At 38.5% G+C, this 14,883-nt stretch overlaps 1 protein-coding gene across 12 annotated transcripts in view; it reads right to left on the bottom strand.

Moving 5' to 3' along the window:
- CASK (calcium/calmodulin dependent serine protein kinase) overlaps window positions 1-14,883 on the bottom strand; it is a 387,942-nt gene that overhangs the window by 183,258 nt on the left and 189,801 nt on the right. For all 12 annotated transcript variants that reach the window (XM_067723825.1, XM_067723826.1, XM_067723824.1 and 9 more), the window contains exons 4-5: window positions 6,016-6,093; window positions 183-255 (exon numbers count right to left, since the gene is read on the bottom strand). In XM_067723825.1, coding sequence (XP_067579926.1) covers window positions 183-255; window positions 6,016-6,093 — 151 coding nt within the window. The remainder of the gene's footprint in view (window positions 1-182; window positions 256-6,015; window positions 6,094-14,883) is intronic.

Here is a 14,883-nt window from a genome sequence, read left to right as displayed (position 1 = left end):
TTCCTATTAAGAACTAGTACAACTCTCCACATATAAACCAGTTAAACAAATTTTTATTTGTAAGTAAAATTAACTTTAAGATACTCTTTATAAGAACACTAAAGAAAAATTTCTAATTCTTATCATTGCTATAAGTTAGTTTCTATTCACAAATATTAAAGTTAGTGATAAAAATGACTTACCTTCACATCCCTGTGAATTATGTTGTTATCATGACAATAGCGTAGAGCTTCCAGTATCTGTCTCATGTAATGACTGTAGAAAAACAAAAGAAATCTAAAACTGTAAAAAAAAAAACCCTTATATTTTTAAAACTTAATGTACAGTGTCCCTAGTTTATAACTCCCACCTTCATACTCACTGCCCACAGACACTTTTCATTTGAGTAGACAAGATTGGTGGAATGTGCACCTTAGTAATGAAAAAGTTGGCAGATGCATAAGTTTATGAGCTTTATAAAGAATTAATGCGTTCTGTATTTTCTGAGATATCTAAGTCAAAGGAATTTCACACAGTTCATAACTAAAATAGCTCTGCAAACTAAAAATTCAAGCTTAAAACATGAAAAAGTTTTCTGACACTCAGTTAATTCTACTTAGTTACACTGGATTGCTATTAAGTGACCAGTGCTCAGAGGTACACCAAGGATTCTGACTAAAGGGGTGGGAACCTTTTATCTGCCAGCAGAGGCTGGCTCTCTGTCTTATTTCCATTTAGCTTTAAGGACAAACAAGAAAGAAGAACCCTCTTATGCCTCTACAATTTCTTTTTGCAACATAATCAAGTTTTAGTTGGGGCATCCTTGAACAAAGCAGAGTTCCTTCTGGGCCTAAGTCCTAGGAAGTCAAACTCCTCACCAGGTCAGCAGGGTCCACAGAGGCTCCGCACTGGGTCCAGGTGAAGAACAGAGGAGGAGCGAGCATTTTAAAGAACAGTCCTTAAAAATGGGCTTCCCTGGTGGCGCAGTGGCTGAGAGTTCGCCTGCCGATGCAGGGGACACGGGTTCGTGCCCCGGTCCGGGAGAAGAACAGAGGAGGAGCGAGCATTTTAAAGAACAGTCCTTAAAAATGGGCTTCCCTGGTGGCGCAGTGGCTGAGAGTTCGCCTGCCGATGCAGGGGACACGGGTTCGTGCCCCGGTCCGGGAGAAGAACAGAGGAGGAGCGAGCATTTTAAAGAACAGTCCTTAAAAATGGGCTTCCCTGGTGGTGCAGTGGCTGAGAGTTCGCCTGCCGATGCAGGGGACGCGGGTTCGTGCCCCGGTCCGGCAGAATCCCCCATGCCGTGGAGCGGCTGGGCCTGTGAGCCATGGCCGCTGAGCCTGCGCGTCCAGAGCCTGTGCTCCGCAACGGGAGAGGCCACAACAGTGAGAGGCCCGCGTACCGCCAAAAAAAAAAAAAAAAAAAAAAGGTAACAGAGTCAACTAGCCACAGGGTGTGACAAGAGCAGTTCATTCAGCATTACTTCAGAACTTACTTCGATTTCCTTCCCTCCATTCTGAAATTCTTCTGTAATCCCACTGTTTCTTCTTTGAGGGTCTTTTTCATCTTCTCTTCCTCTGAATTTTATTCCCTTCATATCTGTCATTTTCTCCCTACTATCCCTCTTCCTTTCTCACTTTCCCCTTTTCCTTCCCAACTAGCCATGACACAGAAATGCAATATACTTAACATTAATTATTGCTTAGTATTTATTGCATTTTGTTTTTTTCTATCCAGATCTTTTATTCCCCACACTTTAAAATAAAAACTAAATAATTTAATGGTACTTACAAATGACCTTGTGTGTGTGCTTGTGACTCAAGACCAAAAAAAATTTTCTCCACTCCTGCTTTAAAATTAAGACATTTCCATTGAGTTCCCTCTTTGGTATACTACTATCTAGCCAAACTCACATCAATGTCCCTCTAATTAGCATATGCATTATTTCATGTATTAGAATTGATCAGAAGGTTCTAGTTTAAAAATGAAAGGCAGGGGAAAAAAAACCCCAGGCTTTGTTCCTGTACTTATCATTGTCTCCTCACAACTGGGCTCTAAGCAGAAGGAGCCAGGCTCCTGCAGTTGTGATGTCCAATTTTTCTTACTTTGCAAATGTACACATGGCGGGTCACGGTCACATACTCTTTGCCTGGGCCAGTGCAGTTGAAATTAACTTTCTGTTTAAGTTAGGGGTTCTTAACTTGGTGTTGTGGCCCTTTCCTGGTTCAAATCATGCTTTGGAGGATCTGTGACCCCCCGAAATGGCAGAGATAACAAGTGTGAAAAACTCTAGTTTCTAAAAACTCTAAAGCATGCTACAAAGGTTAAGTCTATTATTATCAAATTTAGTCAAGATTTAGGAACAGCCTATTTGTGCATCTAGGTGTGAACACTGGAATAGTAGGTAAGTTTAAGTTAGGTAATATGGACCTAGCTTATACCTAACAGCACGACTACTCTGGATACTTAGCACTAGGACAGCCACTTCTATCCTTAGCCTGAAGAAAATTCTAAAAAAAAAATTCTTATCTCAAAAAGAAAAAACCTCAATGAATGAGCATTTTTAAATCCGAATACTCAATTATTTAACCCAAATATACATACATATTAGAATTTCTGTGGGGGCAGGGTAGAATTTTTTTCCCCCAAATATAACATATTTAAACTGATCTTTCTCCACCCTCCCAGTCATGACCCTTGGGAGGCTGTGCATGTGAATAGTGTGCAAGCAGACTACAGAACCAAAATCCACCCATATACATTCTAGAGAGTTGCTGACTAAACTTTAATCAAAAAGCTTCATTTCATGAAGCATCATGGTGGCCTATACTTTCAGAGAAACTCATCAATATCTATGTTTGTCTCCATCCCTAAGGATCAGGAATGATGATAACTCTGTGGAAAGAAAAGAGCTGGCCAGCAATCCTCACTTCCTTTGGAAGGAGGTATTTTGGAGGTGGAAGAAAAGAAGGGAGGTGACTCAGCCTACTCTCTTTGGCAACTCTGGGCAAAAAAAGACTACACTTAAAAAAGCTCTTTGCTAAGCTGAAGAAAGCTTATCTCTGGAATTCCCTTTACAGAATGTTCCTGGCTAAGGACTACCTATGATAAACAGAACCCAGGATCTCTGAGGCATGAATGGCTTCCTGGAAGATGTCATGTAAGCTATACAACTCTCCAGGATACACAATGGAGATGTTTCATAATTTAAATGCTCCCCTCTGTGTGTGGAATCTCACAAACCTCACGTAGAGACCTCATCTATTCTGGGCCAGAGGTGCATTTCTGATGCAGGAAGGAATGAAGTGAGGAGCTGCCCTTAAAAGGCCCAGAGCTCTGTTTGCTTCAGCTGAGCCTTTTGATTGCTCGTATCCTTATAACTGTTTAGTAAAGCCTGGTGCTAGGGAAGAATATCTCTCTGATTTGTGAGAGTTTGATTTGATAATCTGATCCTATATGTTAGCCTGCTCCACAACTCACCACCTCTGAAAGAACAGAGGTAATCACTAATTGGGTTGTAAGGACTGAACGCAGTTTTCTTTCATGTCATGCTTTGCTGCTCCTCTTGACGCTCAGCCAGTTGGAGAAAAACAACATTATCAATATGATTACTTGGTGTCTCAGAGTCTTCTTGCAATTGGTCTCACTAGAATAACTAATGCAAGCTGAATTTTCCAACAAAAAATCACAGAATCAGAGAGAAGGAAGGTAGAAGTCACCTGGTTGAACGCTCTAAACCAAAGGAAGGATTTACGTGCCCTTGTTACATGGTCATTGGTACTCTGCAGTAGGGGACATACATAATCATACTTTTTGAGGCCACTCCCTTTTGTCATTTTTAGGAAGGGTTTTTAATCAATTGTGCCAAACCACTCTCTATGCAGTGTCACTTACTGATCCCAATACTACTCTTTTCTGGTCCATTCTGGAAAGTTCCTTTCATAAAATCACCATTTTAACAGCAATATAGGTAGATCTTAAAATCAACAGGCTTGATTGATATACAATCATCTTGATATATATAAACATCTAACTTTTCTATAAATCTCAAGATTGGGAGAGAACTCAAGTCATTTCACTGTATGACATCACCTCTACAACACTACTATTCTCCCTATCCTGACATCTAGTCCAGTGGCAGAGACAGGCTCAAAGTTAAGGAAAAGTGATAGGGATGAGTAGGGAACAGAGTAAAAGTGTTACTGGTTTAACATCAACTCTGACAGCCTATATGCCAGGTACCCCAGTGTTTTTGTGGTTCCAAAAGGAAAACGTCATCTTCCTCCATCAAGCTTCACTATTTTATAAAATCAACATCTAGCATTTTTAGTTTTTCCTATTTGATGCTGCTGTTGAAAGATATCAATATGGGAAAATACAAAACTCAAATTCTTTTTTTTTTTTTTGCGGTACGCGGGCCTCTCACTGCCGTGGCCTCTCCTGAAGGGGAGCACAGGCTCCAGACGCGCAGGCCCAGCGGCCACGGCTCACAGGCCCAGCTGCTCCGCGGCACGCGGGATCCTCCCGGACCGGGGCATGAACCCACGACCCCCGCATCGGCAGGCGGACTCCCAACCACTGCGCCACCAGGGAAGCCCCAAACTCAAATTCTTAAAGAAATAAATATGAACAATGATATGCAAAAGTCTGAGAGTTTCATTTAGTAGAAGAAAGTGGTTTACCACTGTGTCATAAGAAAAATCAAGACAGCATTGACTACTTTTGGTATTAAAGAACGCTTTTTAATTCTGAAACACAATACAAAATAAAAATTTTAAACTGTGATAAGAATTCAAAACAAGAGTAAAATGGGATTAAAAAAAAAAGAAAACCCTAGAATATGCTTCAGTGAACATGGCACAAAAGAAAAAGGATATTTAGCCTCAGTTCTACCATGAATACATCAGGAGTTAAAAGAAGGAATTAAAGTTAGTATATATAAACTTTCATTTGCTTGTTCTCCCTAGCTCCAGGAGTACAAAACAGCAGCTACCTACAATTGAGTATATTCTTTATCTTGTGTTATAGCTATGGCTGCTCCATCTCCTGAGACTGGAGACCTTGCTTCTCAGTGAGGAGAAGGCAGGGCAAAGAATTTGAAGAAAGTCAAGCCATTCTAAGCTTAAAGTCGCATGAAGTAGTCTCTAAGCTATTTTCAGTCATATCTGTCCATTGTGCCATAATTATAAAAAGAATGATAGGAGGGAGAAAGTTATAATCATTTAATGGTAACTATTTCTCAAATGGTAGAAAGTTTTAATAAATCCTAATGGGTTTGTGGGTTTGAACCCTTCAACATACTATGGTTAGTGACTGAGGAGGGATGCTGTACCCCAGGTATTAAAAAGGCAATTTATTGGAGTGGGTATTTATGATATGGTTGTCACCAAAACAGAAAGTTGTACTGCTTCAAATCTACAAGCAAGTGGCCCAGTGCATGGCTCTTGTGATTTTTCATATTAAATCCTTATTTTGATTCATTAGTTCTTTACAAGAACTCCTACACTTGGAACAATGGTGGCTACTTGATTGGGAGATCAAACACTGGCCTGAAGCAAATATATTCAGCAGAAAAACTGTGCTTTTATTTCTGTTCCTTCTACTGTTCTATGCTTTTTCTCAGATTAACTGGTCACCTAACAATTTGCTATCACTAAAAGGCAAACTGAAGAACTAATGAGACACATCTGCTAAAAAGCAAAAATCAAACACACAAAAAGACCCAAGTTTAGTTCTACACGGTTCCTGAGCTATCAAATTCCTCCTTGTATAAAAGTCATCAGAAATGGAAAAGATAGCAGTAGTGAAGTTAAACTGTAAATCCATATAAATAGATCAATTCATTGTTCAATATTTTGCATTTCCAGTCACTGTTTGGTTCCACTAATGCACATTAAAAGAGAGATGCTCCTTGTAAGAAAGAGTGGCAGTATGCTCGTCATCAGTTCAAAGAGCAGGCCACTTCATGTGATTTCCTTGTCATTTCTTTCTTTTACTTCTACCTTTACTTCTGGGGAGTTCATACAAATTACGTACCTGGCCACGGCTTCACTGTATACAAAACCAGCATCAGCTCGTTTTACGATTTCAAAACACAGATCCGCTCCATCCATACTGTAGAGAAATGTGAAAAAGAATATAAGGAAAGAGAAAATTTCAGGAAGTAAACATTGAAAGTGAATACATTGTAACTAAGTTTTTAGTTGACTTACAGCTAAAGATTATAATAAATTATTTAAATCTCCTTTTGATGAAAAATAGACAAATTATAAAGGACATTATAACCATCTTAACACTGAAAATCTACAGGGGGAAAAAACAGGAAGAACAAGCAAATGGTAGCATCAAATAACATAAAGTGTGGGAAACTGCCTATAAATTTTCTTTAGGTTATCACAACAAAAAGTCTCAGAAAAGGGCAATGTTGGGGGTTGTGGCATATTTTTGAATCAAATTCCAAAATTGTATCTAGTCACATCATGTAATATTTTAAGAATACAACAACGATTCTAAAACATTTAGCTATAGTTATCGCCACTAAAAGGGAATTCAAGCTATATACTGTGAAAGGAAAAAAATAATTAGCTAATCCATAATTAATTTTTGTTTATACTTCCATTACCAAAGTTAACTGCTACAAACATACTCTAACACACTGATGTGCTGGTGACGCAGGGCTACTATCTTGCCTCCAAACTTAAAATGGTTCTCTATTTCTCACCAGATCAGTAAGGTTTCTTGTTGTCTCAGCCATACCTTGCTTCTTCTACCTACCCTGTCTAATGACTTTTCAAGAATAACTCACTCTCTACGCAGATTAGTCTTACACTACTCCCTGAATATACCATTTTGTTTCTTTTTCTGCCACATTTCTGTATATATTGTTTCTCACACTCAAAACCTACCTTAATTCAAGGTTCCATTCCAATCTCACCTTCTCCAGGAAGGCCTCTCAACGATTACCAGTCACATTAAGGCCTTCTTTTGCTTAAATTCTATAACAACTCTATATAGCCCATATTATAACATTTAGCACTTACACAGAAACATATTTATGTGTATACATGAAACTTTTGCCAGATTATTACATATATCAATGAATAGTTAGCTAACATTTTCATAATGCTTTAAGTCTTATAAAGTGTTTTCAAATCCAGTATCTCATTCATTCGTTTATTTAGTAGCTCAGGAACCAAAATACCTGTTGCAGGTTTTATACTGAGGAAATAGACTTCCAGAAGGGAAAGCAAAGGAACTAACTATTCATTACTATTACCTATAATTAATAACTAATCCATTAATAATAATTAATAAACATTACTAACTAATATTACTATTCATCAAGTATCATGGAAAGCATTCCTTGTTATATCTCCCTTCCTTCTTACCATCATCCCATGAGGTCAGCATCCTTCTCGTTCTCAAACAAGTTGTCTAAGTGAGTAGACAAGTATGTTACAGGGACAGAATTCAAATCCCTATCTATATTTAATGTTCTTTCCATTATCTACAGCTACACCTACTAGGTGTGCAAGGAACAAATGTACACATTCAAGCTCAACAGTTCAAAAATAGGGTGAAGTCCTAAAGAACAAGTATATTTTATATTTTCAACATACTCCCACCCAAAACCTGGCAGAATACTATGCACACAGTAAATATTTAATGAATAGTTTATTTAAATCTTGGTGTGGTTTTACGTAAATGAAAATACTTTCACATTTTTACAAGGCTTTACAAATTTTACCTAGTTTTCATTTCACAGCCAACGAACTTTTTCCAACGTCAAATAGGATTTTTCTCCAAAATAATTTTTATGATGGCTCAGTCTACTCTGAAGTATGGCAGTACCCATTTTGCACAATCAGAAATAAAGCCCGGATGAACACGATCATGTATCTTTGTGAACAACCCTGATCATTTGCTGCAGTATAAGTCCTACCAGCAGAGTTGCTAGGTCAAGGGGCACAGACAATAATACTTTTGATACATACACTACTGGAAATATTTTAACAATTTATACTGCCACTACTGGGTGTGAAAGTGTTCTTTCCTCTACCTTGCCTCTATTAGGATGACTATTCTTTTTAATCTTTGCCAATCAGATAGGAGGAAAAAAAGTCACTCATGATTGCTTTCATTTACATTTCCTTGCCTACTAAAGAGGCTGAATATTTCTCATTTCTTTGTGTTGTGGGGAGAAAAAAAGCACTATTTTTAAAGCTGGCTGCAGTTTAAGCTGGTTGGTTGATCTGTGAAGACTAAAAACACACAGTGAGGGAATTACAGTTTTGTTTAGGCATTTTCCTTTTTAATTGCGAAATGTGAGGATAAGCACTATTCAACTTAGAAGAGAGAAGAGTTAGGCAAAGGAGAGAGCTAAATTGATTGCATCATAAAGCAATAAGAATCCTTAGAGCTAGAGGGAAGGCTTTTTTGGAGGGATCTGGAAGGGGGAAAAAAATCTTAAGGGTAGGAGAAAGTACTAAGGTGGTGAGAGGACAACACTTAAGGAGGGAACCAGTCAGTGGGAAATAACTGGAAATTGCTTACTGCCCTGTTCTACAATCACCAGCATGAATCGACTCATTTTTCATGGACATATCTGAAACACTAGTACTTGAAGTGACAATTTCTACATTTACATATACACACACCAAGGTATTTTTAGGTTTCTACTCTTTTCCACTATTTTTGTATCTAGTCCCATACCATTTTTAATTCTGCAATAGTATATTTTAATATTTGGCAAAATAAGTCTCATTTCATTATTATTCTTTGTAAACATTTTCTTATGAGTTTTTTCTCCCAGCTGAACTTTAAAATCAGTTTCTCAAACGCTAAACATTTTTTATATTTTGGCTGAAATAATATTATATTTATAGATTAACCAGCAGAAATTAACATTTTCTTAATATTCTCATCCTTGAACATGATACGCCTCGCCATTTCCTTTCATGTCTCTAAGTTATAGTTTTAAGGTTTTCTTCACATTAGTTCCAAATATTGATTATTGGGTTCCCCCCCAAGGCATTTTATATTTTTAGTTGCTATTATAAATGGGATCTTTTGGCTATTATACACTTTTTTAATACAATGGTTCATAACCAGGGGTACCAAAAAAAAAAAAAAAACCTATGGAACTTCTGAAACATGCCGGCATGCTCTATGAGGGTTTAGTCTGAAAGTAAGTCATTACTGTGAAAGTAATTTTCTATTATTAAAGCTAGTTGATTAGCTAATTGCAACACTAATTGATATTAAAGTAAAAACGGCAATCCATTAATTTTAAATTTTATGAGATACAGAAATAACTAAAAATACTGCTATTCATGCAAATTTTATTCATCACAGAAACTTAAAATATACATATTCATAATGCATACAATCCTAATATAATAACCTTGAACAAAAAGTTCAATGTCTTAATTCTTTGATAAACTTTATCTGATAATATGATTTTAAAAACAATTATGGGACTTCCCTGGTGGCACAGTGGTTAAGAATCCGTCTGCCAATGCAGGGGACAGGGGTTCAAGCCCTGGTCCGGGAAGATCCCACATGCCATGGAGCAACTAAGCCTGTGCGCCACAGCTACTGAGCCCGCGTGCCACAACTACTGAAGCCTGCATGCCTAGAGCCCGTGCTCCACAGCAAGAGAAGCCACCACAATGAGAAGACTGCGCACCACAACGAAGAGCAGCCCTCACTCACTGCAACTAGAGAAAGCCCGCACACAGCAATGAAGACTCAACACAGCCAAAATAAATAATGAATAAATAAACAAACTTTAAAAAACCAATTATAAGGCTTCTTCTATTGTTTTTCGCTTTGGCTTCCCATCTTAGTGTGTTTCTGGATCTGCCAAGAAGCTTCAAGAAGCATGTTCTGAATTTCCCCAGTTGGTTCCATTCTGAGGGAGTAAATGAGACAGAGAAGAAACCCTGCTAAGGAAGAGTATGGGGAATGCTTCTATACTATACACAGAGAAAAACTATGGGAGGTTTACTCTGAATTGTGAAAAGTGATGGGATTATGAATGATCTTACCTCCCCCACTTCATCTATCTGAATTTTAAAAATTTTGTAATAAACATGCATTACTTATAAAATTTTTAAAAACTTTTCATAAACAAATGCTCCAAACAAACAAAACAGATCACAGGTCTAGAGGCACAAGGTATGGCTGGCTGTATGTTGAAGGGAATCAGAATATACCACCCAAAATATGCCACTTTAGTACAGGATTATTTTGAACTGAAGGCAATCGAAAATCAGCAGATACAGGAAGAATGCTGTACTCTCCTCCATTCTGCCTAAAAACAGGACATAAATTTCCCTTTGTAAAGGTGACAGAAATTTCCTTTTGTAAAGGTGTTCCCCTCTCATGTACCAGGAAGAAGAAAACTACTCTTACCTGTGTAATAAACCTTACTAAATAACTCTTATTTACCATATATTTTCCGATCACCTTCCCACAATTTACCCCCAACCCCAGATGCCCAAACTCCCCCCTTCCCTTGTCTAGTCTCTTTACTTTCACTGTTAAAATGGTATATAAGCCTCTGGGTCTCTGTGGCTTTCACTTTTTTCTGTGAGCATGTCCCCCACCCCCCATGTGCGAATGAAAATCTTTTCTCCTGCTTATCTGTCATTTGCCAGTTTAATTTGCAGGCCTCAGTCATATAACCAAAAAGTATAGAGGAAAGGTTTTTTTCCCTCCTCTACAATGTATTCTGCAAAAGCAGAGAAAGAGGAGGTTTGTAGGAGACTTGTACCTGATTGTACGAAGAAGTGTTTCTCAAATTAACTGTGGTGAAGGACTAGCTTTTTCCCCCCTCAGGTATTTTAACAACTAATACTTTTTACAACATACAAAATCATGTGCTACGATTTCACAGCAATGTCAAATTACTCTAACAGTTTCTAGACGTTTAGTCTCAATTTCTGTTCTTATCTCATTATAGAGGGGTAAATGGCTGGTAGATTGGAATGTGTCTGCAAACTATTCTTTGAGAAACACTGTAAAGGACAGATCAAATCTGGATTTCTCTGACCAGCATTTCCCCTGAAGGTGACAGAAACAACTACAAAGACTGCATGAAATAAAAAAAAAAATTTTAAGCATTAAAGAATCACCAGCATAAAGAGTGAAAAACTACCTAGTGAGAACAGAGAAAGGATTAGAGCTCAAAGAAGTGAGCAAGAGCTGCTTCTGCCCTGGGGATAGGGAGGGGCTCTGGAAAGAAGGCAGCTGTGGAGGCAGGAGGCTTCACTTTTGGGGAGCTCGAGAGAAGTGGAAGGGGGCAGTCAGATGGAGATTTACAGGGTCCAACTTCTTTTGCAGCAGAGTGATCCAAGAGAAGAGACAGAGCTATTCCTTTGGCACACCTCAGAAGAGCCCATCAAAGGCTAAGGCTCTGATAAAATACCTTATACCCCAGGCTGGAATCATAAAGAGCTGTGTTTTGAAAAGTGGGGTATAGAATATATTCTGGTATGTCTTACTGGTATCATAGGAAAACCCCAATGCTTACCATGGAGATAAAAGCTGAATTTAAAAACTTCAGTAAGAAACAAGAAATCATCAAAAGTGACACTACAGATTTGAAAAAGTAGCAAGAAGAAATTTCAGAATGGAAAAACATAAAATCAAAATTAAGAATTTGAGCAGATTAGATAGTCAAAGAGAAAATTAGTGAACCAGAAGATAATCAGATTGAAGCAAGGAGAGATAAAACATGGAAAATATAAAAGTGAGGATAAGAAACATAAAAGATTACAGTGAGAAAGTCACCATGTATTTTATTTACGTTTAATTTAAAAAGTGAAAAGAAAATGAAGCAGAAGCAATACTGAAAATACAACGGCTGATAATTACCCAGAAATGATTAAAGATACCAATCCACTGATTTGAAAAGCCCACTAAACATCAAGCAAGATATCTATAGTTAGATACATATCAATGAAAACTGCAGGAAACCAAAGGAAAATAGAAAATCTCACAAACAGTGAAAACAATGGACTCTTAGACTGATAGCCAATTTTTAGTAGCAACACTGGAAGCCAGAATACAGTGGAAAGGTATCTTAAATCGAAATAACTGCCAATCTAAACTTCTCTTCTGCTGGAGGAATCAAGATGGCAGAGTAGAAGGATGTGCTCTCACTCCCTCTTGTGAGAACACAAGAATCACAACTAGCTGCTGGACAATCATTGACAGGAAGACACTGGAACTCACCAAAAAAGATACCCCACATCCAAAGACAAAGGAGAAGCCACAATGAGACGGTAGGAGGGGCGCAATCACAATAAACTCAAATCCCATAACTGCTGGGTGGGTGACTCACAGACTGGAGAACACTTATACCACAGAAGTCCACCCACTGGAGTGAAGGTTCTCAGCCCCATGTCAGGCTTCCCAACCTGGGGGTCCAGCAAAGGGAGGAAGAATTCCTAGAGAATCAGACTTTGAAGCCTAGTGGGATTTGATCGCAGGATTTCGACAGGACTCAGGGAAACAGAGACTCTACTCTTGGAGGGTACATACAAAGTAGTGTGCACATCGGGACCCAGGGGAAGGAGCACTGACCCCAGGGGAGACTGAACCAGACCTACCTGCTAGTGTTGGAGGGTCTCCTGCAGAGGTGAGGGGTGGCTGTGGCTCACCTTGGGGACAAGGACACTGGAAGCAGAAGTTCTGGGAAGTACTCCTTGGCGTGAGCCCTCCCAGAGTCTGTCATTAGCCCCACCAAAGAGCCCAGGTAGGCTCCACTGTTGGGTTGCCTCAGGCCAAACAATCAACAGGGAGGGAACCTAGCCCCACCCATCAGCAGTCAAGCGGACTGAAGTTTTACTGAGCTCTGCCCACGAGAGCAACAGTCAGCTCTACCCACCACGAGTCCCTCCCATCAGGAAACTTGCACAAGACTCTTAGATAGCCTCATCCACCAGAGAAAAGACAGCAGAAGCAAGAATAACTACAATCCTGCAGCCTGTGGAACGAAAACCAAATTCACAGAAAGACAGACAAGATGAAAAGGCAGAGGACTATGTACCAGATGAAGGAACAAGATAAAACCCCAGAAAAACAACTAAATGAAGTGGAGAGAGGCAACCTTCCAGAAAAAGAATTCAGAATAATGATAGTGAAGAAAAACAATGGAGGCAAAGATCAAGAAGATGCAAGAAATGTTTAACAAAGACCTAGAAGAATTAAAGAACAAACAAACAGAGATGAACAATACAATAACTGAAATGAAAACTACAGTAGAAAGAATCAATAGCAGAATAACTGAGGCATAAGAACGGATAAGTGACCTGGAAGACAGAATGGTGGAATTCACTGCTGCAGAACAGAATAAAGAAGAAAGAATGAAAAGAAATGAAGACAGCCTAAGAAACCTCTGGGACAACATTAAACACAACAACGTTCGCATTATAGGGGTCCCAGAAGGAGACGAGAGAGAAAAAGGACCAGAGAAAATATCTGAAGAGATTATAGTCAAAAACTTCCCTAACATGGGAAAGGAACTAGTCACCCAAGTCCAGGAAGCACAGCAAGTCCCATACAGGAAAAAGCTAAGGAGAAACATGCCAAGACACCTAGTAATCAAATTGGCAAAAATTAAAGATAAAGAAAAATTACTGAAAGCAGCAAGGGAAAAATGACAAATAACATACAAGGGAACTCCCATAAGGTTAACAGCTGATTTCGCAGGAAAAACTCTACAAGCCAGAAGGGAGTGGCATGATAAAGTGACGAAAGGGAAGAACCTACAACCAAGATTACTCTCCCCAGCAAGGATCTCATTCAGATTCGATGGAGAAATCAAAAGCTTTACAGACAAGCAAAAGCTAACAGAATTCAGCACCACCAAACCAGCTCTACAACAAATGCTAAAGGAACTTCTCTAAGTGGGAAACACAAGAGAAGTAAAGGACCTACAAAAACAAACCCAAAACAATTAAGAAAATGGTCACAGGAACGTACATATCGATAATTACCTTAAACATGAATGGATTAAACGCTCCAACCAAAAGACACAGGCTTGCTGAATGGATACAAAAACAAGACCCAACTATATGCCGTCTACAAGAGACCCACTTCAAACCTAGGGACACATACAGACTGAAAGTGAGGGGATGGAAAAAGATATTCCATGCAATGAATATCTTTTTCCAACACTTTCAGTCTGTATGTGCAAATGAAAATCAAAAGAAAGCTGGAGTAGCAATACTCATATCTGATAAAATAGACTTTAAAATAAAGAATGTTACAAGAGACAAGGAAGGACACTACATAATGATCAAGGGATCAATCCAAGAAGAAGATATAACAATTAAAAATATATATGCACCCAACATAGGAGCACCTCAATATATAAGGCAACTGCTAACAGCTATAAAAGAGGAAATAGACAGTAACACAATAACAGTGGGAGACTTTAACACCTCACGTACACCAATGGACAGATCATCCAAACAGAAAATTAATAAGGAAACACAAGCTTTAAATGACACAATAGACCAGACAGATTTAATTGATATTTATAGGACATTCCATCCAAAAACAGCAGAATACAATTTCTTCCCAAGTGCGCATGGAACATTCTCCAGGATAGACCACATCTTGGGTCACAAATCAAGCCTCAGTAAATTTAGGAAAAGTGACATCATATCAAACATCTTTTCTGACCACAACGCTATGAGAATAGAAATGAATTACAGGGGAAAAAAACGTAAAAAACACAAACACATGGAGGCTAAACAATACGTTACTAAACAACCATGAGATCACTGAAGAAATCAAAGAGGAAATCAAAAAATACCTAGAGACAAATGACAATGAAAACACAATGATCCAAAACCTATGGGATGCAGCAAAAGCAGTTCTAAGAGGGAA

This window comes from Pseudorca crassidens, chromosome X, assembly GCF_039906515.1.
Source record: "Pseudorca crassidens isolate mPseCra1 chromosome X, mPseCra1.hap1, whole genome shotgun sequence".
NCBI lineage: Eukaryota > Metazoa > Chordata > Mammalia > Artiodactyla > Delphinidae > Pseudorca > Pseudorca crassidens.
The sequence above is the reverse complement of the archived record's forward strand: the minus strand, read 5'-3'. Positions and strand labels throughout refer to the sequence as shown.